Source organism: Clupea harengus, chromosome 13 (assembly GCF_900700415.2).
Source record: "Clupea harengus chromosome 13, Ch_v2.0.2, whole genome shotgun sequence".
NCBI classification, from domain to species: domain Eukaryota; kingdom Metazoa; phylum Chordata; class Actinopteri; order Clupeiformes; family Clupeidae; genus Clupea; species Clupea harengus.
The window spans coordinates 12,445,699-12,471,955 of NC_045164.1; the positions used below are offsets into that span (position 1 = coordinate 12,445,699).

General features: G+C 43.2%; 2 protein-coding genes across 3 annotated transcripts; both read left to right on the top strand.

The window, feature by feature from the left end:
• Positions 1-6,348: 6,348 nt before the first annotated feature.
• On the top strand, positions 6,349-8,603 carry calhm3 (calcium homeostasis modulator 3). The gene is made up of 3 exons (XM_012840364.1): positions 6,349-6,635; positions 7,587-7,842; positions 8,145-8,603. The coding sequence occupies exons 1-3, from the start codon at positions 6,349-6,351 to the stop codon at positions 8,601-8,603; spliced, it is 1,002 nt and encodes a 333-aa protein (XP_012695818.1).
• An 11,043-nt stretch (positions 8,604-19,646) lies between these two features.
• LOC116223266 lies at positions 19,647-23,666 on the top strand. Of its 2 annotated transcripts, XM_042709528.1 has the most exons (7): positions 19,647-19,866; positions 19,963-20,105; positions 20,254-20,335; positions 20,503-20,622; positions 20,707-20,851; positions 22,844-22,945; positions 23,113-23,666. In XM_042709528.1, the coding sequence occupies exons 2-7, from the start codon at positions 19,972-19,974 to the stop codon at positions 23,304-23,306; spliced, it is 777 nt and encodes a 258-aa protein (XP_042565462.1). In that variant the 5' UTR covers positions 19,647-19,866; positions 19,963-19,971; the 3' UTR covers positions 23,307-23,666. The 2 variants fall into 2 exon arrangements, with proteins under 2 accessions (XP_042565462.1, XP_042565463.1); XM_042709529.1 differs by lacking the exon at positions 20,503-20,622.
• The last annotated feature ends 2,591 nt before the right edge of the window (positions 23,667-26,257 follow it).

Sequence of the window (26,257 nt, forward strand, 5' to 3'; positions counted from 1 at the left end):
ATTGTCCCCCCCTCCCAGAGGCATGGACACTGGCTAAGTGCCCCTCAACCCCTTTCCCTCCCAGTTTCACACTTTCTGTATATAGTTCTGTATATGTTTTCTGATATATATTATTATATTGTATATATATATTATGCTATAGTTGTTGTTGTTGAATTTGTTATTGCAAATAAAAGTTTGTTTACAACAAAGATGTATACATTGTTCTTTTGTGAATAGAAGGATGTATTAACTGGAACACAAATATTTTGTGAAACAATTAAAGTACCTCACACATAACTGTACATGAACTTGCATTGAAATATTCAATGTAGATTTAGAAATATCTCACTAATATAAGGTAAATTAAAAGTAATATGCAAACAAATTGTGATTTCCAGTAATAAAATTGTTACTTTGCAGTAAATAATGCACACCTACATTTCTGGTAACAGTGGGACTCGAACCGGGAACTTTGGGGTCAACTCTTCTCTCATAAATGCATATATGTATTGAAATATTCAATGTAGAATTATCCATATCTCACTAGTATAAGGTTAATAAAAGTTAATATGCAAACAAATTGTGATTTCCAATAATGAAAATGAGCTTTGCATGAAATAATGCAAACCTCAATTTCTGCCAACGGTGGGACTCGAACCTGAAACCTCTGCGCTCATAGTAATGTATATAAAAACAGAAGTTTAATGTTTTAAAAATAATGTATGATGTACATCAACATTAAAAAACTTTAGTCATGGAGGATTAGGCCATACAAAATCCCTTCCTTCTTTTTTTCTCTCCTTTTCCCTTTTTTTTCTCTTTTTTCCTCTCTTTTCTTCTTCCCCCCTTTTTCCTTTCTTCCCCCCTCATGGTGTGCGAGTGTGCCCCAGCTTAGGGGCAGAACACAAGCCAATGGTGCAGCCTACTACAAACCTCCTGATAACGCAGACGGATAGTAAACAACAAACTAAAATAATAAAGTGGCAGACGGTATCTACCCGGCGGCTACCTAATTGCAAAATGCATGCTACACCCAGTCAAAACAATACTCACCAAAAGTCGCAACGTCGGACAACTACTAGGCCTACACAAGTTCAAAAACGGACGAAGACCCCAATATGTTATGGCCAGCCTTGCTGGCTGCAACATTAACAACCAAGAGTCAAAGGGGCTCGTGTCTAGGGGGTTATGTATTACAAACAACGGCAACACAGAACTTTGAACGGTTAACACAAGTAGAACGATGTATCGGCGTTCGGAACGGGACGTGAGGCTGTCATGGCAAACGGTGTCCGGGCGCCAAAAGGGGTCCGGGTGATGTAATATTGGCTTTCTTGAGTGACAGTAGCTAAACCAACGCTAGCATTACGTCACCCGGATACTTTTTTGGAAGTGATAGACTTGCGCTGCATTAAATACCTCAATAACGCGATTTACCCCAGAGCATCTCCCATTATACTTTGCTACCTGAGACTAGCTTGCCTGTATTTTACCTGTAATAAACCGAGCACAACAACCATGTGCTTGATGTTTGACTGTGTTAGGAAAGTTGTTGACTCGCTAGTTTGTTATGGTATTCCATTTTAGCTTCCATTTTAGCTCCTGTAAGTTAGCAAATTGCAACAGGTTTCGCCGCTAGCATCTTGTTAGCGATCATCAAGGCAGCGGGTGTGCATCCGGTGCTCTCCTGGACTGCGCTCCTGTACGCCCACAGGACCATGGGGATGTGGAGGTCCCAATCCGCCTGTCGATTGCCGGTGATGGTCAACTACTCCGTCAACTGCTCCGCCAGCGTCTTTTTCCACCGATCCATCGCTCTGGGGGTGTAGTGGGGTAGTCCGTGTCTTCTTTACCCCCAGCAACCGACAGACGTCCTGGAACACCTCTGCCTCGAAGTTCCTCCCCTGGTCGCTGTGCAGTTCCTCCGGGGCGCCAAAGCGAGAGAACATCTCGTTCACCAGGAACTTTGCTGTTGTTGCGGCAATCTGGTCGGAAGTGGCGTACGCCTCGGGCCACTTGGTGCAGTAGTCCATTGCCACCAGGATGTAGCGGTTATTCCGCTCAGTGACGGGAAAAGGTCAGAGGAAATCCACACCGACTCGTTCCATGGGTGCCCCGACCTGGTATTGTTGTAGTGGGGCATGGGACCGCCGCCCGGGCCCTTTCCTGGCTGTGCAGGCGTCACAGCAATACACGTATTGCTCTGTGTCGAGGCAGCAACCCGGCCAGTAGAACTGTGACCGGAGTCGGTGTAATGTCTTTGGGATGCCAAAGTGTCCTGTCCCCACCGCGCCGTGGTTCATCCGTAGCACCTGGCCAGCACACAGGGAGTCACCAGCAGCTGTAGTGTCTCGCGCTGTCCGGATGGTTTTTGCCAGCGGCGATACAGCAGCCCTTCTCTGATGGTGAAGTTGGGCCACTGCGATCACAGTGTTTTGGTCTCTGGATCCAGAACGGAAACAGCAGACCACGGTGGAAGCTGCCCCTCTCCCACCCAAGAACGGAGCATAGTGAGGACAGGGTCTTGCTCCTGCATCTGCTGCAGCTGTTGTCTGTCGAAGACCTCCCACTCGTTGTCTGCGGTCAGCGCTGTGTCCGCGGTGTTGGCTGTGCGAACATCTGCCTCCCTCGGGTGATGGTCGTGCGTTGTCACAGCCGTCCCCGTGCTCCTCCTCTCGTGGCGCTCACACTGGAGGCATTCCGTCGTCACACACGGTCGTCGCGACAATCCGTCCGCATTACCGTGAAGTTTGCCAGCCCGGTGTTGGATGTCAAAGTCATAGTCCTGCAGTGTTTCTAGCCACCGAGCTAACTGCCCCTCTGGTTCGTGGAAGTTCAACAGCCAGGTGAGGGCGGCATGGTCTGTGCGTAGGAGGACGTTTTTTCCATAGAGATAAGTCCGGAAATTCTTTATCCCTAGGACCAACGCCAGCAGTTCTCTTCTCGTGATGCAGTAATTCCTCTCTGGTCGGCTGAGGGCTCGACTGAAGTAGCCGATTACCTGCTCTCCGTGCTCTCCTTTTTGTGATAGCACTGCCCCAACACCCACGTCGCTGGCATCGGTGTCGAGGATGAAGGAGCGAGTGGGGTTGGGGAATGCTAACACTGGTGCCTCCACCAGTGCTGCCCGCAGCCTGTTGAATGAGTTGGCGCAGTCCGCGCTCCAGTCGAAAGACTGCGCTTTCTGCGTCAGTCGATGTAGCGGCGTAGCTATATCGGTGAAGCCCTTGACGAAGCGCCTGTAGTAGGACGCCAGCCCCAGGTAGCTCCATAGCTCAGCAACGTTGCGGGGGGTTGGCCAGTCTCTCACGGTGGCGACTTTGCCCAGATCAGTGGACACGCCGGCCTTGCTGACGATGTGTCCGAGGAAGGCTCTTTTCCTCCGCAGCAGATGGCATTTCCGTGGGTGTAATCGGAGTCCCGCTTTTCGGATAGCCTCGAACACTTATTGCAGGTTAGCCATAGTCCCCTCAAAGTCCGCAGCATGGCATAGCAAGTCGTCCAGGAACACCACACAGCGACTCCGGGGATTTAAGGGATGTTTAGACAATGTTACGCATGAATGTTATCATTCACACTGGCTATTTTGAGAATAAATGTTGTACTTGTAGGTAGTATAAAGGTGCTATAAATTGGGATGCCAAAATGTATACATCATATAATTCATTAATACATTATTTCATTGCTCAGAAATCCAGTTCAGATGATGTAAGCCTAGTACAGCTCCATAAAACCTGAACTAATTACCTACATATTAAAAATTAATTTCAGAACAAACAAATGCATTGCATGTACTCCTCATTAGGTACTTTTGTTCATTAAGGCATTATTTTGAAATGCATTCACGAAACTCAGAAATCCAATTTTCTTTGCTCTTTAGGGAACAGTCAGTGTGAGCGACAGTGACCCTCAAGGAAAAGTTTTTTTATATATATGTTGGATATAGAATATACTGTTACTGTATATTGGCATAGACATATGTTTGGGATATCCCAAAAAACGACAACAAAAAGAAGTGATGTTAATACTTGCAAAAAATGTGGAGAAAATGTTTTTATTCATTTATTCAATTATTTATTTTCGGTGCAGAATACTGTTTTAATAAAGTTTTATTATTCTTATTATGTTCAAATCAGTTCCAAGTTCCACAAGTTAATACACAAATGTTAATATATTTAATAAGTTTGCCTGTTCAACATGCCGGTCCCTACCAATGCTGAGACCAAACCTACGCCACACAATACCCCAGCTTACACTTAAAATGCAAAGTTTTGCAGGAAATCTTGATTGTTTGTGTATCCCGATCCAGTCCCAAATATCCAGTGACCATTAAAAGAGTCAAGTAAAAAAAAAACTGCATTGAGAAGCTAAATAAGTATATCACTTCATTCAGAAACAATGGTGTGCTGAATCACTTATGAAAATGAAGTGAAATAATATATTCATTAAATCTATAATGGGTTAATTGGGCCGATAGTGGTTCAGGAGGTAGAGGAGTCGTTCAGCAATCGGAAGGTTGCTAGTTTGAACCCGACTCCTCCTCACCAAGCGTGGCCAAAACAAATATACCACACTTCCGTGATTTGTTACAATATTATTATACACACATGGCATTTGCATCGCGATGATTCAATAATATTTGTATGATTGCCAACGCATGCATGCTTTGTCAGTGCTTGACAAGATCTGCGTAATGTCCTGCGACAATCTGCCGGTGATTTCCTTCGCATGAGTGGTAGCCTACCCCATATTCAAAACCAGAGTAGGCTAAGTTAACAAATATTGCCTAGGAAAAGTTATAAGCGTGATAGCCCGGTGAGCGTCTCCACTCTGCTGTGCAAACAAAATGCTGTGTGTGTTTTTTGCCACTTAAAATATTTCTAAATTTTGCCTGCCCTCTAAAGACAGAGACGTGACAGGTGGAGCGCAATACCTTCTGTAGGGTTTTCCAATAAAACTGAACAGACCCGATTCATGCTCAATCAACTGTTGTTGTTGTTGGTAGTGGTGAAGAGGTCAAGCGGAAATGGCTGTATCACCACTAGTTGTAATAAAAACAGCGCCACCTATCGTATCGGATATGACATGCTTTCGGCCAATGATTCGATTTATTCACTGCCATGTATATTGGGATAATAGCACTTGCCCCAAAAGATAGCATAGTCCGACTAAGCAAAGATTCGAATTATACCATCAAGTAAACACACAGTGGCTGGGGACCAGTCTCAATCAGAGGGGATTGTGCAATCTGATGATCCTTATGTGACATAACATAAAACTACTCTTAAACGTACACACAGAAAGGCTGCATCAGGTACACCACCAGATTAACAGCTGGACAGCTTCTGAAACTGCATCTAAATGAGCAGCTGCTGTTCTCTGATGGTGTTCGACTGAATGAGGATCTCCCTGACAACTGTTACAAAATTAATAAATAGTGCTGTCAATCAATTAAAGAAAAACTAATTAATTGCACAATTTACTGCTAATCACTTTTTTTCTTCTTAAGACTGAACTATCAACTCCCTCCTGTTTCTTCACAAGCATTTAACGATCAGCCTACTTTAAACCCTTTTTACATGGTCTTTACTTAAAACATCCAATCCATTCTACTAGTAAATCACAGGTTAGTTTCAACATAAGACATTATTCAAATTTACCGGTTAGGCTTTTAGTTCCAGTTTTATACTAGTTCAGCTCCTTGCAGTAACATTTCAAGCTTTTCAGTTTAGTTCCCAATGAACATATTTCATCTACACGATGTAGGTAAAAGGTCCTTCCTCACTGCACGTGAAAGAGAGAGATTCTGACAGATCTCTTGTTCTCGCAATGTGTATCCGGTAGGGTTAGGGTTAGACCATCCTGACTGTAAACCCAGTAAAGATAATAATGGAAATACTTATATGCCATACTGCATGAAATTAGACCATAAGATGCCATTTAACATACAGCAGTGTAGACACAAATGCTTCTTAGGTGGGGTTATACTACAAAATGATGTCTATAACACTAGCTTACAAAATAGCCCACCGTCAGAGCTATTATATCTGTCACCCTCAGGGCGCGGTCGAGGCAAGGTATACAACAGGACAGGTGCGCAACCATTTGTGCCATTTTTTTCCTTTCTTTTATCCATGTTGTTCTCTGAAATACCAGCTCTGAAGAACGATCGTATGAATTCTTTGTGAGTCCAAAATCCCCCAAATCAGGCATAACACATTCAGACTGGGCTATTTTTGACGTTTGAAAGGTTTACTTAGCCTAGTCTAAGCATATTTCGGCTGTTTGGTTGTTTCGTGGGAGATCGTTCCTCTCGCCGATAAAGTTAAACCTTTTGACTCTCTTTACTAAAATATTTACTAAATTATGGAGCGTTTGAAGTTAGTTCTGCAATACTTTCAATCCAACTCGGAGTCAATCTCCAACGGAATCTGTGCGCTTTTGGCACTTATCAGTGTTAAACTCTACACAAGTTTTGATTTTAACTGTCCGTGCATCGCTCAATATAACAAATTATACGGACTGGGGGTCATGTTCGTACCCCCAATCATACTTTTCCTACTGGGAGTGCTCATTAACCGACACACGGGCGTAATGATGGAAGAATGGCTAAGACCCATTGGCAAAAGATCAAAAAATCCAGCTGTGATCAAGTGAGTCTTTGAAAGGTTTTCTGGCGATACGGAATGTTACAGAAACTTTCATTAATTCACATATGCAACAGACTGTATTCTTGGAGTATTTTATGTATTTACACAGTGTTGTTTATTTTTTATTTACAGTTTATCTTAGTTGCTTTGGTACATTTATTTGATAAGAATTCTCTTAACAGTTTGTTCAACCTTCACATCATCTGTTCACTTGTGCACATCATGACAGCAATGTATCATTCTTTTAGACATTTCACAAATGCTTTTGCACAGTCATGAGGGTATGTCCAATCAACTGCTGTTATTCATAGTGTAGGTCATGACATGCAAAATGCAGGTATTATGTGTCATGTTGTAATGCTGAATTACTTGTCATTCAAGCCTCGATTGTAAACTTTTTGTTTGAGGGGGATTGATCCAATATGTTTGAAGGCCAAAAATTAGTGTTTAACCTCATAGGTCACCAAGCCAGATTGGACCTGCCAGGGCAGCATGAGGTAAAATTCAATAACATTGACACTATGTAAAACAACAATGTCTTCAGTCATATTTTGACCGTTGGGCTTTACAGAACAATTTTAGCTTCCTTTTGTTATATCATCCACAGAGATCTCATTCATGTATGGTAGAGGTTTCATGAGAGCATGCCAAACTACATACAGTATGTGGTCATTTGGGTCAATGTATACTTCTTAGGTAGTATTTGGTGAACTCAAAATAATGCTATCCTGCATCTATTTTACTCATTATCAATGGCAAAGTTATTTTCTGAATTGAGGTGAAATGTCTATGATCATAATGATTGGATAACATTACTAGTTGTCAAAGAATTTATGTGGCATGCAAGATTGTTCCATTGTTTCTCAACAGATTGTGGTTGTTGCTACTACTCCTCTCCTCTACATTAAGAAGCTGGCTTCCATAAATATAAGCTAATAATCTTCTCTCTGTCAGACACTTGTTCTCAGGCATGATCCAGAGAAGCCTCCTGGCCCCCATGGTGTGGATCCTGGTGACCCTCCTGGATGGGAAGTGCTTTGTGTGTGCGTTCAGCATGAACGTGGACCCAAGGCATTTCAGCGGCATTCCCAACAACACCGGGCTGGAGATGACCAAGCTCCTAGCGAAGGTGCCCTGCAAGGAGGATGCCATCTTCCTGAACACCACCTTCCGCAAGGCTGTGTCACGTTATGTCCGTTGCTACTCTCAGGTGACAGGGGCCACAGATGTTATTTAAGAGTTTAAATGTATAAACGAACATGTTTTAATTCAAGAGAAATTGTATGCTTTGTGTTTTCTGAGGCTTTTTTAATGTTTGTGTTAAAATTAGTTTTCAAGACTGTTAATGACAGTCTTCAGAGGGCTCCATCTAAAACAATTAGTGTACTGACTGACAATACTGACTGATAAAAACAAGAATACTGTAGTGTTTCACAAAAGTGGAGTAACGTACAACACCCTTTCTCCTAATGCTTCTCTGTCTGTATTCTCTTATGTCTGACCATTGCCCAGGCGATAGGCTGGTCCATCCTGCTGCTCCTCATACTGTTGGGAGCAGTGGGTCGAGTGGTCAAGCCCTGCTTCAACCACGCCAACTCTCTGCAGACGCGCTACTGGAGCAACTACCTAGACATCGAGCAGAAGCTCTTCGAGGAGACCTGCGTCCTGCACGCACGCGACTTTGCCCGCAAGTGCGTCGTGCAGTTCTTCGAGGGCATGCGTGATGACTCTGTACTACGCTTGCCGCTGGCCCGTGCTCTGATCACCCGACCCTGCCGTAGGGACGAGTTTGAGGAAGAGGAGGAGGAGGAGCGTCTCCATGGCATCACCCGTCAGGAGCAGGTGGACCATATGCTGCACACCTGGTACCAGTGTAAGCCTGAGCTGGATGTGACCAAGATGGCTTACAAACCCAGAGCCTGTATCACCTGGGAGGATGACCGAGGCCGGGCAGTGTTCTCTGATGTATAGGGAAGAGTGGGTCTCATATGGTAGTATCATTCTTACAAATGTATCATGCAACTTATACTCTGACAGCTCAACTGGTGGTGCATCATCAAGGAAATGGGTTTGATTCCTAGAGAGCACACATACTAAGAAAGTCTTGTATACCTACGTATGTGTCCTAAATGGTAACTGTAGATAGATTGTGACTATGTGCCTGTATTCTTTCATAAACTTTGTGAATAGGATGGAAAGAGAGTTTTTCTACAAGCAGAGGCTTGTGGAGTCATAAATAAATAAAGACGAGCAGTGGAGTGAATTTGTGGCTGGATGTGACTGGGGTTGAAGATGTCAAATTGTATTAGGCTGGTCTTGCTGACTCATTTGACTTGGCTCAGATTTACTTTGTTTGAATTTGCATGTGTTGCCTTCACATACCATCGCCTTGAATAGAGATGCAAACAAGTGGAGGAGTGTCTCTCTGTTCATCCCGAAATGAACAGAGCAAAACCTTGTGACTACTTCACCAGTAACCTCTATGAGATTATATGGGGCAATGTCCTTGTCCTTTACATTCGGAAAAGACACATTCCAGCACAGATATGTCATGTCATCACCCTAGTTGCATGTCTGTAAAGACTTCATGATGATTTTTTTTAAGCAAAAGTAATGGAGTTTCTTGTTGAAACAGTTAATGTCTCATTCTTAGCCTATTCAACTTGTACAAATGCAATTAAATCCATTATTAATAAACACAATCTTTTGTTCATAAAGGCCTGGGCTGAACAATAGAAGTACCTATTTGGACCAGTGTCATAACTGAAATACTGACACTCGATATACAAGTATAAAATAACAACACACAACCTCAAATTAATCTGCCTGTGATATATCTGTGAAGTAATTTAACACACTAGCAAGTCAGGCTGTTCTTTGGCGTATTTATTCGACACAGGCACACGTTCAAATACTAAAACAATTGGCAAGTGTGTATGGACCTCATCACGCAGACATAACACACAGGGAAATGATGAACAAGGACGGTATTAAACACAGAAAACTACTCTGGGGCATTATACATAACATGCCGACTCTTAATCCCTAACAGCAAATACTCGCTGGAGTTAACCCAAGCTTTCAAAACAAAGTCTCTGAGGTGTTGTCGAAGTTGTCATCTGTCGCTCGTGGAGAGGGAACTCGGGTGGGCGGAGCATACACAGTCTCTACATCCCCTTCAGGACGAGCCAGGGGCCAGTAGGGTGGAGAATCACGGCTCTCTTCCATCCGACCAGCTCACGTAGCTGCCAGACTTTCTTCTCAAAGGTGATATGGTCCGAACACTTATATTCGAAATGTTTGGACCAGTGTCATAACTGAAATACAGGGACACGTTATACTAAAACAACTGGCAGGCGTGTATATACCTCATCACGCAGACATAACACACAGGGCAATGATGGACAAGGCCGCTATTGAACACAGAAAACTACACTGCGGCAATACATATAACACGCTGACTCTTAATCCCTAACAGCAAATACCAAAAATAACCCAAGCATTCAAAACAAAGTCCCTGAGGTCGAAGTTGTCATCTAGCACCCAGTCATCATCCAAGGAAAATTAACAAAGGTTCACTGATTGCAATTGATAAATTAACTAGAATCCTGTGTGCCAGCAACCCCCGTGTCTGACTGAAGAGTTTGCTGCTTAAACACGTATGTTTACCTAAATGACGACCTACACCTTAAGTAGGCTACTGGTGGTTTGTTCGTTTTAGGCACTTCGACAACCGAAGAACTGAATATGTAGCAATATCGAACTTTATCTTAAAACTAGACTTATCTTTATGTGGGTGATGAGCCATTACCGTTAATGATGCTAATGACTTTTTCAAACACGTTCACTTTTTTACAAGTTAACGTATGCAAGTTTACTCATAAAATTAAGAATGCTGAACCATATAATTAGAAACCTTTTGCTGATAAGGTAACGTTAGCTAGGTATCGCTAACACATTACATATCAATAAACAAGTGATTCAAAGATTCTAGCAAATATCACAGTGCTGCTAATCTTTGGATTCTAACAGGCTTCGCCGCGTTGACAGTACCAACAGTAACTACATACCTCTGTGACGTAAACAACAGGTCATTATGATGTGCCATTTGTCCTTGACCATTAAATGGTTTCTGCACTGAGAAGGTGATTCAGTTAGTGCATGGGATTAAGCAAGGAGTATGGACGGTAAGCGACTTTTAGCTATGTATTTTGCAATCACTTATTCAGACATATTTAACTACGGTACTTTATTATGAATTTTACTAGGCCTACTAAAATATTTACTCTACTGCCAATATATCCACGAGAATTTAAAGGAAAGAAACTTGATTACTGATGATGATATGGAATGATTTTCTGTGGATTTCCTGTTTTATTTATTGTCAAGAATTTATGAGGCTTACAGTAAGTCATGCGTATTCACATAGGACCATATTCTCTCATGCGTGTAAGTAAAAAAAAAAGCGTGCCACTACGATGTTTTCATGGGTATTCTGCCCTGGAAAAAAAAAATCTATTTTAAATAAATCACTCTTTTGTGAGTTCGCCTTCATTCTGAAGTTAAGTCGGAGTGCGTAGGAGAGAATATGCGCATAACTGAAATACGTGTAACTAGAGGCACGCTAAAAAGGACTTATGTGCGAAAGCAGGGGCGGCCTGTCCATAAGGGCGATTGGGGCGACGCACTGGCTACGGCAGTGGTTCTCAAACTTTTTCTGTCATTCCCCACTTTGAACAAGGGCGCCTTTTCAAGCCCCACCTGTCCCTCATCGCTCCCATAAAATGGTAGGCCAAGCTTAAAATAGTCAATTATTGAAATAACCTCAAGTAATAACAAATAGCATCTTATTTAGGTCAGCAAATGTATATTGCTCGGAGTGATTTCATGTTCCATGTTGTAGTGTATTGTTGTTATGGACACGCACACATGGACGGATTATGAAACCATGGGTCAGGACGTGTAACAAAATACACCGCTTCCAACCACAAATAAGAGATACATTTAAGCCACCTCTGATATTAACAAATATAAAGTCTAAAAACAATTGACAGCAAGCAAAGTTAATAACAGCGACTTCACACAGAGGCTCTGGTTTAGCCCCCCCCCCCCCCCTGAGCTCATGGGCCCTTGGGCCTGGTAGGCCCGTTCGGTAATCCATCCCTGTACGCACACAGTATTGTATTTCTTTCTGTTGACGGACTTTTACTTTGACATCATACTCGTCTCGTGGGATAGGGAACAACTGTGAAAGTTAGTAACGCACATATCTAGTAAGCCGTCGCTGTCTCACACTGTGATAAATATGTTTAAGTGACCTATGTTTAAATTCTATGAACTGTGTTAGTTCGTTGAAACGTAAAATGTAATTACCGGTATTATTCATTTAGATACGTTACGTTACTACCACTAGACCGTCTGATCCGCCTCTGAATGTCTTTGTCCAATCAGGTAACAGTCAGGCAAAAGTCGTGCTTCACATGACACCGTTACGAGCGACGCGATATTCTAAATATCATGCATTTCAACGGGAGCCAATCCATTGTGACGTAGACCACCGTTTTGGACTTAACGGTGCAAACCCATGACAGCGACGCGATACGCTTCCATCGCTTTGAGTGGGCGTGTTGTATCGTGTGGAAATATCATTTTCAAACCGTCAGAGACGACACTAACGGTGCAAACCCATGACAGCGACGCGATACGCTTCCATCGCTTTGAGTGGGCGTGTTGTAGCGTGTGGAAATATCATTTTTTAAACCGTCAGAGACGACACCAAACAATCTGATTGGCCACTGCCGGGAAAAATCGCTCCTCATTTGCATATGTAGGGGTACCCAATAGCCCCAACAGAACTTGTATATAGCCAGCCAATCAGTGACTGGAGAGTTGGTGCGCGGGCGAATGGAGAGAGAGGAGGGGGCGGGACAAGCGGCAGACGGAGAATGACGAGAGAGAAGATGGCGGCGCCCGTAGAGCCCCCACGTTATTGTGAGTGAATAACAGGAAGATAAGTCAGTTAATTGTAAGTTTAGCTCTAAGTTTATTAAGTTTGTTAGTGTCCGTGTTACGGAATAATTACGGTTGGAGTGAAGAAGGAGTCTACACCACCAGCACTGAAGATCACCCGGTGTCGCTGTCAAAAAGTATAGCACGTTGTAGTGTGAGGCGGAATGTCCTCGCTAGTTAGTGAAGTGTTAAACATTTAGAAACAAGCTCGTCGCCAACGTCGGAGACTTCACCAGGCCAGGGAACTTGGACAGCTAGCCGTTCGCCACTACAGGGCCCTTGATGTGCCCGCAGCTCACTTGCCCTCTCTCCCTCCCTCTCCCACGCCACTGACAGATGGTGTGGTTCGTGAGTATTACCCTGCCACATGTGACTCACATTGTCAACGAGCAGCAAAGTGTCCGGGACGGTAATGTCCGATTTGGGAACAGTTCAATACACTTTGAGGACCGTGGCTCGACCATTTTGAACTGAACGTGCAAAACAGTGAACTGCAGTGAACATCATACTGAATGTGGAAAACATTGGACTTTGATTGTGAAATATGTTTATTGTGCAAAACGAACTTCTGTTATGGGTTTGAATGATGTAATTGAATGTCTTTGCATTTAATTAGGAGTAAGAGTGTTAAACTTGACTTGGAGTATATTGCATTTGTGTACATACCGTATGTTGCTAGGGTCATTAACACACAGTGGATTCAGTGTATGTTGGCACGGGGCATTGGTATTTTGTGTTCTGGTTATTGTGCCCTTTTCAGTTAGACGAACTCACCGGTGAGTAGGACAGGTGTGTCTGTTAGAGTATTGTCATGAGCAGGGCGGGAAGTGTTTCAGTGTGACATAATTGTTCTAAACTAATTAAATAATAAATTTAATGTAACTTTTTCCTATGGTTAGTTCCACCTGTTACATATTGGCGTCCGCGAACAGGATACATACCTAGTTACAACCCCCTCTGTTAATCCCAGCCCTGTTTAGTCATTAGTCAGTGCCATTCCTTGGTAGGGTCTCAGTCCTCAGGCTAAGTAATCATGGATGTGTTGAAGGAGCAATTTGAAGAGCTGCAACAGAAATTTGCAGAGCAGTCAACACACGTGAAGGAACAGATGGTTCTACTGGAGCAGGCTAGAAGTGACCAGAGGGAGGCGCTGGCGTTGGCAAAGCAGGTCATAGAGCAGAAAACCCCAACCACAGTATTCATACAAAGGGACAGGAAATGCCCAGACTTCAGCGGCTCTCAAAGTCAAGGTGAGATGTGTATTGAGGAATGGATTGCAGCACTTAAATCACACTTTGTAGTATGCAAAATCCCAGACGAAGACAAAGTTGAATTAGTCAAGCAACATTTAAAGGGGGAGGCAAAAGTAACGTTGAAATTGATGGTTGAAGATGAAACGACTGACATTGCTAATGTTCTCAAGATTCTGAGAGAGGTATATGGAGACAAGGCCCCAGTGGGCATCAGGCTAAGGGAATTCTATGATAGAAAACAAATGGCAGGTGAGAGGATACGGGCATATGGATATGACCTTCAAGAGAAACTTCGCCGTTTGAAGCGTCGTGATTCCAAGTGCATCTCTGACCCTGACTCCATGCTAAAAGAACAGTTTGTGCTAGGTCTCAGAGATGATAACCTTAGAAGGGAAATGAAAAGACAGGCAAAAGAGCATCCAACACAGATATTTAATTTGCTGATGCAGGCTGCCATTGATTGGTCAGAGGAAGAGGAGACCTCTCAAGCCACTCGTGACAAAAGCCACACTCGTGGTGCTGTTAGCAGTGTAGTTACAGAAGAGACACCTCCAGCCTTGTCTTTACAGGTGTTACATGAATCCATCCAGAAATTAGCTGCAAGACAAGAGGAGCTCTACAGAGTGGTACAGGGGCCTGAAATGCGAAACACCGCCAAGGGTAGGCAGCAAAGACTTCCTCAGAGAGATGAGACTGGGCAATTGATTTGCTACAACTGTGGGGAACCTGGACACATAAGTCGGGAGTGTAGAAAAGGTCAGGGAAGGCGGCGTCAGGCAAATGCTTTCGTGTCTGATGTGACCAGTGAAGACCATGATGGTCAGGCAGAAGGAACAGTCAGTACAGCTAGAGTAGGCCCCATCACGCCCACATCCGTACTTGTGACCGAGCACAGGGCCACACCCATGGGCGCCTTTGGCAACTGTTTCACAGTCGATGTCATTATAGATGGTGTGAAAACATGCTGTTTGCTGGACACTGGCTCTGAGGTCACCACAATGTCTGAAGGCCATTTCAAGAAACACTTCACGGGGAAGGTGCTATCTCCAGCCAAATGGGTAAAGCTAACGGCCACAAATGGGCTGGACATCCCTGTCCTCGGGTGCCTCTACACTGATGTTGAATGCTTCGGAAAGAGGCTGACTGGAAAATGCGTGTTTGTGCTGCGGGACGATGCAACCAGTGGAAAGGGGCCTGGCGAAGTTCCAGGAATACTGGGGATGAATGTCCTTGCTGATCTGCGCAGCCTGTTTAATGATATGCAAGGGGTCCAGACGATGAATAGACACAAGCAGTCGGCTGGGTTGGCCCAGTTAGCAGAATTCAACTTCGAGGTCCACTATAAGCCAGGGAAGTCTAACCAGAACGCAGATGTGCTATCCCGCCTACCTGTGACCATCGAACCAGAGACCGAAGACACTGGTAAAGACTTCCTGGTGATCAGAGAAGACGAAGTGAGAGCTAGCTTGTGGCCTGCACGTAAAGACCAGTTTAAGGAAGCAGGAAAGGTCCAGGTTGTGCAGGCCGCCCGAAGAACCAGAGTTTGTGGTTATAGTTGGGAAGAGGTCCGGGAACTCCAGATGAAGGACCAGGATCTGGGACCCGTACTGGAAGCTGTGAAGATGGGTATGAGGCCTAACAAGCAACAGTTGCAAGGCATGAGCTTGTCAAAGCGGAAAGTGTGTGGACAGTGGGAACGTTTGAGAATCCAACAGGGGGTGCTGGTCAGAGACCTGCAAGATCCACGTGACGGGGTGAAAATCTGTCAGCTGATGGTGCCCACGTCGCTACAGCAACCCATTTATGAGTCTCACCATGACCATGGTGGTCACTTTAGTGTGAAGGGTACTTTGGCCAAGTTGAAGAGGGGCTACTATTGGTCTTCAATGTCCAAGGACGTCCAGGTATGGGTGCAGAAGTGCAAAAGGTGCATCCTAGCTAAAGATGTATTCCCGAAGACACAGGCCTCAATGGTCTGCAGCAATGTTACGGTCCCGTTAGAGGTCCTGGCCATGGACTACACCTTGCTAGAGCCATCTGCTGGTGGATATGAAAACGTCCTAGTCCTCACGGATATGTTCACACGATTTACCGTGGCCGTGCCCACCAAAGACCAGACAGCTCGGACCACAGCCGCCGCTCTAGTCAAACATTGGTTCGCCTGCTATGGGTGCCCCGCCCGACTTCATAGCGACCAAGGTCGCAATTTCGAGGCTGGCGTGATAAAGGAGTTGTGTCATATATATGGCATTGCCAAAAGCAGAACAACGCCCTACCATCCGCAGGGAAACGCTCAGTGCGAAAGATTCAATCGCACTATGCACGACATGCTGCGGTCTCTCCCAGCTAACAAGAAGAGAAACTGGAAGGAGCACTTGCCTGAATTGGTGATGGCCTACAATAGCCACGTTCATTCATCTACAGGTTACTCTCCGTTTTATTTGCTTTTTGGAAGAGACGCGCGACTGCCCAGAGATATTCTTGGGGGAATGGATTTCGATGACAGTGGGGCAGAGAATCTGGATGACTGGGTGTTAAATCATCATCAGAGACTGAAGATGGCGGCGGATGCAGCAAGGGCAGCGACGCAAGATGCCTCCAAGCGACGCAAAAGGCTGTATGATCGGCGGGCACGTGGCGCACTTATCCGGCCTGGAGACAGAGTTCTGCTGAGGAACCATAAACCACGTGGCAGGAATAAGATCCAGGACAAGTGGGAACCAGACCCCTATCTTGTCATCGCACAGAACCATCCAGACATGCCTGTGTATACTGTCAAGCCTGAGGCTGGTGGCCCTACCAAAGTGGTACATAGGGATCAAATGAAACCCTGTGTCTTTGAGACCCCTATACCAGCCAACCCCACACGAGAGCGTAGACCCACATCCCATGATTCAGAGTCTGATGCCTATGACTTAGTGTGTATTCCCCGTAGCTATCCCCACACACGACACGCTTGCAATACATACTCCCATCATAGCTCCCAAGACGACACCGCTGACACTGATGGGGAGGAAGTTAGGAGTAGGCAGAGCGAACAGGGTGGGATTCCAAGCACTGGGGAGGGCAGGTCACATGGAGGCGTACAGTCAGACGAAGCAGATAGATCTGGGGATGATAGTGAGGCTATTCAGAGGCCCGCCAGACCCCAGAGAAGCACCAGAGGTCAGCTCCCTAGCAGGTTTAAAGATTTTGTACCCAAATGAGTGTTCAAATGTTTGTTTTGTGTATGGGTAATGATTTCATGTAATGTGTGTGATGTTGAAGTTGTGTTTATATGCTGAAAGGTATATGTGTACTTACTGTTATTTTGGAAAAAAGAAAGCATGGACTCTTTGGATTACCAAGGGACCCCAACTTGTGGAGAGGCCTATGATGTGGCAGGGTTTGAAAGGGGGGAATGTAGGGGTACCCAATAGCCCCAACAGAACTTGTATATAGCCAGCCAATCAGTGACTGGAGAGTTGGTGCGCGGGCGAATGGAGAGAGAGGAGGGGGCGGGACAAGCGGCAGACGGAGAATGACGAGAGAGAAGATGGCGGCGCCCGTAGAGCTCCCACGTTATTGTGAGTGAATAACAGGAAGATAAGTCAGTTAATTGTAAGTTTAGCTCTAAGTTTATTAAGTTTGTTAGTGTCCGTGTTACGGAATAATTACGGTTGGAGTGAAGAAGGAGTCTACACCACCAGCACTGAAGATCACCCGGTGTCGCTGTCAAAAAGTATAGCACGTTGTAGTGTGAGGCGGAATGTCCTCGCTAGTTAGTGAAGTGTTAAACATTTAGAAACAAGCTCGTCGCCAACGTCGGAGACTTCACCAGGCCAGGGAACTTGGACAGCTAGCCGTTCGCCACTACAGGGCCCTTGATGTGCCCGCAGCTCACTTGCCCTCTCTCCCTCCCTCTCCCACGCCACTGACAGATGGTGTGGTTCGTGAGTATTACCCTGCCACATGTGACTCACATTGTCAACGAGCAGCAAAGTGTCCGGGACGGTAATGTCCGATTTGGGAACAGTTCAATACACTTTGAGGACCGTGGCTCGACCATTTTGAACTGAACGTGCAAAACAGTGAACTGCAGTGAACATCATACTGAATGTGGAAAACATTGGACTTTGATTGTGAAATATGTTTATTGTGCAAAACGAACTTCTGTTATGGGTTTGAATGATGTAATTGAATGTCTTTGCATTTAATTAGGAGTAAGAGTGTTAAACTTGACTTGGAGTATATTGCATTTGTGTACATACCGTATGTTGCTAGGGTCATTAACACACAGTGGATTCAGTGTATGTTGGCACGGGGCATTGGTATTTTGTGTTCTGGTTATTGTGCCCTTTTCAGTTAGACGAACTCACCGGTGAGTAGGACAGGTGTGTCTGTTAGAGTATTGTCATGAGCAGGGCGGGAAGTGTTTCAGTGTGACATAATTGTTCTAAACTAATTAAATAATAAATTTAATGTAACTTTTTCCTATGGTTAGTTCCACCTGTTACATATAGGATTCAACATTTTCCAACATTTATCGGTCGCGTCGCCCAAAACGGTGGTTTACGTCACAATGGATTGGCTCCCGTTGAAATGCATGGGATTAGAATATCGCGTCGCTCGTAACGGTGTCATGGGTTTGCACCGTAAACAATCTGATGAAAAATCGCTCCTCATTTGCATAGGATTCAACTTTTTCCAACTTTTATCGGTCGCGTCGCCCAAAACGGTGGTTTACGTCACAATGGATTGGCTCCCGTTGAAATGCATGGGATTAGAATATCGCGTCGCTCGTAACAGTGTCATGGGTTTGCACCGTAAACAATCTGATGAAAAATCGCTCCTCATTTGCATAGGATTCAACTTTTTCCAACTTTTAACGGTCGCGTCTCCCAAAACGGTGGTCTACGTCACGATGGATTGGCTCCCGTTGAAATACATGGGATTTAGAATATCGCGTCGCTCGTAACGGTGTCATGGGTTTGCACCGTAAAAGTTGGAAAAAGTTGAATCCTATGCAAATGAGGAGCGATTTTTCCCGGCAGTGGCCAATCAGATTGTTTGGTCTTTAGTCCAGTCTGTTATGCTATTTCCACACGCTACACCGCGCCCACTCAAAGCGATGGAAGCGTATCCCGTCGGCGTACTAATGAAGAAAAATTGGAAACAATACAATTAGGACCTCCTAGACCAAATGTATCCATTCAACAGGTTTTCTACAAAGGGGGAGAAATCCTACATCCAAGAATTGGTAGGAAAGAAAATCGTGGATAGCAGGCTGTGAAGTGGCTAACGCGGTCTGTATTTCTATATACCACTGTCACTTTTCATAGGTTTCACAGTGTAACTGTTCGCAACTTGCACTAACACCGAGTTATTTTCTATGTGATGACTTATTTTGCTTTTGTAAGCCAATACTTTCAAGATCAGTCAACAAATATTGATGGTTTTGATTTATATGTTGCCCTCTTCTTTATGTTGTTACTGGACATATGTGTCCTGTTAAGCTATGTTACATCATACAACATTTGAGACATGTGAATAATGAAAAAGTGGGATAATTGTATTGTGAAGCCACATCATTTTTGCTTATGAAGGCTCCTGGATGCAACTTTCTTCCATAGCTTTCCACCTGTAACTAGCTACTCTTATGTAGCTAGAGGGTAAATCTTTCTGTTGTGTGCTGCCATCTAGTGGACAAAAAGGTATTGATGTATGAGTTAATCAGCTGACAACAAATTGATACAATTGTCTTGTACCTACTGAATGGGTTGCCTTGATAATTATCCAAAAATTGCCCCCCCCCCTGAGAATTTTTTCAGGAGCTGCCACTGTGCAAAAGGGAAAATATAAGTGACAGTCATTTACATTCGAATCTGTTTTTCCTAATCATATGCCTATAGGTAATATGCTCTCGCAAGGAATACAACACGTACCAAAATTATGTGGATTATGTCAAAAATGAATTTAAAACCAAACAACAGGTACATATCAATTCAGTTTGATTTTCAAACAATAGTATGTGTTTTATTCCAGCTATAGCAAACACTTTTTTATTACTATTATGATTCCATTTTCAGAAGGAAAGTATGAAAAAAATTCTTGAGCTGGGAGAGCAGGGTGGGATTTCAGATTACATTACTCTGGAAGATATCAGAACCTTTTTACAAACGAATGAGCCTCCAAGACATGATGAACTACAGCAGCAGCATAATGGACTGGGGTAAGTAAAAGATATTTTTACAAATACTGACTATTCGTGTAGGCCTATGTAAATTATGAAGTACTGTGACAATGTCATTTTAAGAAGTAAAAAAAATATTTTGACATACTGTTCTCATATTAAATAAAACAAACATGTATATTCAAAGACAACCACGAAGATCCACTAAGAAGAAGATGATCAAAGAGAATGATACACTCCTGAAGGGAGGAAAACTTCCTAAAATAATGGTAAGAACAGCCTCACATTTCTTGATGGAATGTCATCTATCCAGAGTGCATATTTTGTGGTGATTTTGCAGTTTCTTTTTAAGTCAGAATGATTGATTCTAACTTATACATAGTAAATAGACTGGATAGAATAGAATGGATAGCTTTTGTTTTAATGAATGACACAGGTACAGCAGACCTTGAGTGTGCAAGACAGAGCATGGCTACACCTTTGTGAACTTGAAATAAAACACGAGTTGAATAGGAGCAGATACCAAAGAGAAATTCAGGACAAAAGGAGCCGAAGGGTGAGGCCGTTAGAAATGATTGTACAGTAATGTGTTGTTCATGCTATGTCCTTCAATTTGTAATGTTCCTTCTTTTATTTATAGGAAAAGATCATTATGGACCGCAGGGTTGCGGCACAGCAGGCAGAAATTAACAAATTGACGAAAACCCTAGGGGATTTGGAGAAGATGAGGGTAAAGAATGAGGATCGAACAAAATATCTGGATCAAAAATTCTTTAAATCAACAGGTAAGCTCCATAAAATATATGGATTAGGGGCTGTTCACTGTGGAACACTTTTCTTTGTCTCTAAAACATGAGGTGTGTTGCTAATATTTCTAACTGGGAAATTGGTTGTGGGTGTCATCGCTATGATATGTTACAGTTAGTTAGATAGCAACAAAAAAATGACCTATTCTTAACATGGAATGCCAGGTGGCTCATGTGTTTCTGCTTGCGCCTCACTCAATTAAATGCAACATTACAAAAGTCAAGCTTTTCCCCTTGTTACATTGTTCCATTGACAACCAATCGAGCACTTGCAGTGAAAAAAAGCATCTTACTGTGAACCCTACCCTGCATTCCTACCCTACATTCCATATCTGGTTGTGTTCTGTTGGAGACCTGGCTGCTCAGGATCCTGGGTTGAGGTCAGGAGAGATGGGTGGCCATTCCTCCTTATGTCGGTGATATTGTCTAGAAAGTCGGGACTAACAAAAAAGTCTGGCCAAGATGGTGGACGCTACAGGCTGCATATTGTATGAAAACAATGATGAATAAAATATGAGTGACTAGGCGACAATTAGTGTCTACATCAACACTGATTGTTGTTTCTGTTACATTAACGTAGTCAAGGTAAATAGACCCATGTATATCTTCATTTCAGCACTTCAGCATTTGGGCTAGCTGACAAGCAGTGAAAGATTTGTTGGATCAACACCAACTGAAAGATCGTTGGAGCTATTTAGTTAGTTGCGCAAAGGACTCAATAGAATGCCGGTCTGATGGGTAGGGTGTTGGTTTAATCTCCGTATTCTATATAACAGACCAGAAGCACACACAACACACTACGATGGAGAGAGAGAAGGAGAGATGATAAGGAGGTAGTTTCTCTTCTGTGTTGGCCTTGTCGTCAAAGGCTGCGATGTCTCCTTAATGATCCAGCATCACTCCTTACTCCGTTCTCTCACCACACGTAGCGGTTGGTGTCTCCACACGGCAAACTCACAGCAGAACCTAAGTGTTCTGTATGATATTTTTCTCCAACACAATCAGAATCAGAATCAGGTTTTATTGGCCAAGTAAGTTTGCACAAACAAGGAATTTGACTTGGTAAAGTTACTCTCAGTGTGCTTACACAAAATATACAACACAATACAATACAATACAAAACAAACAGTGCAACAGTGCTATGCTCTAAGAAGTTTAAGAAAGTATGTACAAGGCGGAATGGCTATATACAGTAGCTGTGAAATGTTGCACAACAGTAGTGCAAAGAAGAAGTGGAGAGTGCGAGAAGTGCAGGGATAAATATATAAATATATATGCTACAGTGGGTTAGCTGTTCAGTAGTGAGACGTAACAACACGTTACATTTCAGTTATATGAAGGTAGAATACACAATTTAACATAATGGGTGTATCTGAGCATCTAGTTCAAGGTGTAAGGCGGGGCGTGATAGGAAGGGGAACAGTATGGGGTCTACCTAGATATGAAATAATGTCAGACAGGAAGGGCCTTTCTGGCCATTTGTGTGTTAATGAACGTGGTTTGAATGTGATACATTCTTGTGGAGGAGGAATTCACATGAGTTGCAACTACTTAGAAAGTATATGAAAAACACGAATATTCTATAGCCATATGTGCAGCGATGTAAGCCTTATTATTTATTTGGTAGGTTATTTGGTAGACTAGCTGATTTTAGTCTTTTTTTAAACATTGCAATGTATATAGTAGGCTATATATGTTTTTAATTATATGTTGCATTAACATTACATTGGCTTTCTAAACTCATGTCACAGCTTTTAGTGTTCCAACTTAGTTGTTGTGCCAGGGCCCCAGCAGTGAGTGCAAGGTGTCAGAGGCATTGACCGGTCACAGAACACATTGTCTGGTCATGGAACAGACTCTGGAGCTCCCCCTAGTGGTACTGGCCAGTATTAGCACACGGCCTCAAGACTGTCTTGTTTGAGCTACAACTGCCTCTGTAATTGTAAATGATTTGTTTAATATCTCTTGTAGCTAAAACATCACAGAAAGAACCTTTGCAGAGGTGGCCCACATTGAGACGCCTTGCTCCTCTACCAGCCAAAGCAGGGTTTTTGAATAGATATGAATGGACAGGTAAGGAGTAAGATACTGATTTACTTTTATATGCATACTGTGACGGACCCCTTTGGGCTCGTCAGCTCTTCCTATTTTGTCGGTGTCTATGCGTGTGCATGAATGCGTATGTGTGTGATTTCAAGTGTTTGAGTGCGTGCGTGGCTGTTTTTCACTCTGTCTTCCAGGTGCTGATTTGCCCATAATCAACCACCTGGGAGGCGTGTCCGTGTCCTATAAAAACCCTGCACTTCCTGGATTCATGAAACCAGGGAACACACTGTCTGTAGCCTCAACTGACACAAGATATCCAAAATTGCCTAGTCTTGGCAAGGCCAACGAGAAGGCTAGTAATACTAGAAGGCTATACTGGACCACTTAAGTAGTGATTCTATTAGGATGCAAATTGCAGAGTGCATCCAGAGTGAAATGAGTTGTGAACTAGGACTTCCTCCTCATGAGACACCCAGGGTGCTGCGGGGTAATATGGCTACTCACATATTACTGTGCCTTTCTCGCGCAGCCCTTTCAAACTCTTTGCTGAGACCTCTGTCTGCTTTCATGATGGAACAAAGAATCGTAATGAACACCAAAACCAGTCTTGTACTTCATCTCAGAAACAATTTCACCCTTATGTTGCTATAATCATCAACAGTGTCTTTCGGGAGATCAGAGTCAAAGTTGTTGGTAGATTCCATATTGCCTCTCCAAGCCTTTCTCAAATGATATCTCCACAAACTTGTGGGACAGTACTGAATGGGTTATGCAGTGTTCTACAGCATTTTGAGAAAGATTTAACGGAAAGCTTCAGTCTTGTTGAACATACAGCTGCAGGGATGAATGAACAAGCTTCAAGAATTGAGGCACCTGTTGAGGAGCCAATGATTGAAACACTCTCACTGTTGGTTGAAGCTATTGCAGATGATCTTCATGATGCAATCAAATGATGAGACAATGACCTCAAAACTGCAAAGACTACAGGTTGAATTGAGAAGTCTTCAGGATCGAGGCTTTAGTTTTCCTGGACTGGATACAATTACTTCAAAATACCATGACATAGGGTTGGGGCGATATGACGGTATATACCGTCCACTGGTAGAAATGTGTCTACCGATAGAGAGATTTGACAATACCGTTTCAACCGCGGTGGACTCTTATTTTGAAATCCAATCGATTTATTTTTAGATAATGACTGCCGAACTATACATAATCCCGCTTATTATACGGTTATTGCCAAAATGATAGAAGACATTCCTCCAAAATACCTCTTTAACGATTTTGTTGCCGTTTTGTGATTTCCGTTTAGAAAAAATAGTTCTTCAGGCAAATAGAACTCTAAAGTTTCAGGTGTTGCGTAGCAACCCGTTACCTGCTGACTTCAAGTTACAATGACTTTCCGTTACGTTAAATGACCGGACTACTTGATGGAATGATATGAAAGATGTGAATTAGAAGCACAAAAGCCGTTGCCAATGACAGCGGTCATAACTTTTTCGCAGCGGTGAATATAAAGAAATGACAGACCTGCAAACGTTGGGGTGGTCCATTCAAATCAACGAAACTTTTTGAAACATTCTGAAGAGCCGTAAAATAGGGTGACCAGACGTCCTCTTTTGAATCCTTCCCAACAGTCGAGGATAACTCAACAAGTATGCATGAAAGTCCTTGCAGGTCATGTGCTTAAAAATTGTATACTGGGATGGTACCTGTCGGCAGAGAAAACGTATGGCCCAGAGATACCGTATTGAAACCGGAAGTGGGTGATTTACTTTGTTTGATTGGCTGATAACAGGACCTTTACATTTTCGTTGAGAAATTAGGTTGATCGCCTGACTTTTAAACAATCGTTTTTTTTTTTATTATTATTAATTTTGTGAAGTTATACGGCTCAATACTCAATTGACTTGTTAACCTAACTTTTACGAAGTCATACAACTAAACACACAAGTGACTTGTTAACCGAACTTTTACGAAGCTATATGACCAAACACAAAGCTAGCACTGTTAATTCCGGGACGTCAGAGGCAATGTCGACATCTTACGTTTGACAGCAGGCTTACCAAACACTGTATAGTACAGAGCTAGGTCAATTAGCTTGCATAAAATACTGTAATTTAAGATAACCAATACCCTAATTTTCCCCAAAAACCATCGATTGTGTGTGTGTGTCTGTGAGAGTGCTAGCTTGAGCTAACCAACACACCGTATAGCTACCTTGAGCTGCCCAAACACTGTATAGCTAGCTAGGTCAATTAGCTCGCCTAAGATACTGTAATTTAAGCTAACCAATTACCTCATTTCCCCCCAAAACCCATCGATTGTGTGTGTTTGTGATGTGTAACATATATCCTTTATCAGTCATTCAAGTTATTAACGTTTATTTACCGCTAGCGATTACACCGACACAAGTGTAATTCAATCGCTGTTAATGTTGAACTTGACCTCTAACAACGTGACACAACATTAAAAGTCAGGCATCGACATGGTTCCTTAAGAATAAAACAAAAGTCCTTGTCCATTTCTGTTCAGGTCATGTGTTTTATCCAACCAGAGACCGGAGTAAAGTGACGACCTCCGGTTTCAATACAGTATCTCTGGGCCATACGTTTTCTCTGCCGACAGTACCAAAGGCTTGAGGACATGTCCTCTTTTTGAGACCTAAAAAATGGGTCCGGCAGAGATTCCAAAATCGTCCAGGATTTTTTTAGGCAATTTTCACCTCTGAAAAAGAACTATGTGAATAAACTAAGCTTTGTTTCCATAGCTCCATAGCTAGGTTTTATATCCATAGCTCCAATTAAGCCAGCTGACTAGCCAAATTGAGGCCATTGACCATTGCCAGTGTAATTGGAGCTATGGAAACTAGCTGACTAGCCACGACGAGGACAAACTGGCTAATGTCTGGAGTGTTGTGCGTCTATTTGTGTAGAGAGATAGCTGTATTTTATGCGTTTGACTCGTGTACGATCATTTTCCTCTAAATAGGATCATTTTGAGCCTTTGGTACGATACCCAGTACAAATTTTAAGCACATGACCTGCAAGGACTTTCATGCCTACTTGTTGAGTAATCCTCCACTGTTGGGAAAGATTCAATCTACTGAAAAATATGGACTGAAAAGTGTCTAGTGTAATGGCCAACTTCTTAATTTTCTTATTTTAATATGTGGCCATATAAAGAAAATGTTTTTCTCATCATTATTGCTTTAACATATGGACAAACATTGAAAAGAAAGTGACACTTGAGTTATCTTCTGAAAGTGCATTAAAGAACTACTGAAAGCCACAGAAGCACTGGACTAAATGCCACAGAAAGATATATATATATTTTTTT

Excerpts from the sequence above, each read along its gene's own strand:
- calhm3 (XM_012840364.1), top strand. The coding sequence starts at position 6,349 with ATGGAGCGTTTGAAGTTAGTTCTGCAATACTTTCAATCCAACTCGGAG. Across the intron at positions 6,636-7,586 it reads AAAAATCCAGCTGTGATCAA|ACACTTGTTCTCAGGCATGA; the intron begins GTGAGTCTTTGA and ends TCTCTCTGTCAG. Across the intron at positions 7,843-8,144 it reads ATGTCCGTTGCTACTCTCAG|GCGATAGGCTGGTCCATCCT; the intron begins GTGACAGGGGCC and ends ACCATTGCCCAG.
- LOC116223266 (XM_042709528.1), top strand. The coding sequence starts at position 19,972 with ATGAAAAAAATTCTTGAGCTGGGAGAGCAGGGTGGGATTTCAGATTAC. Across the intron at positions 20,623-20,706 it reads AGGACAAAAGGAGCCGAAGG|GAAAAGATCATTATGGACCG; the intron begins GTGAGGCCGTTA and ends TTTTATTTATAG. Across the intron at positions 20,852-22,843 it reads AAAATTCTTTAAATCAACAG|CTAAAACATCACAGAAAGAA; the intron begins GTAAGCTCCATA and ends TATCTCTTGTAG.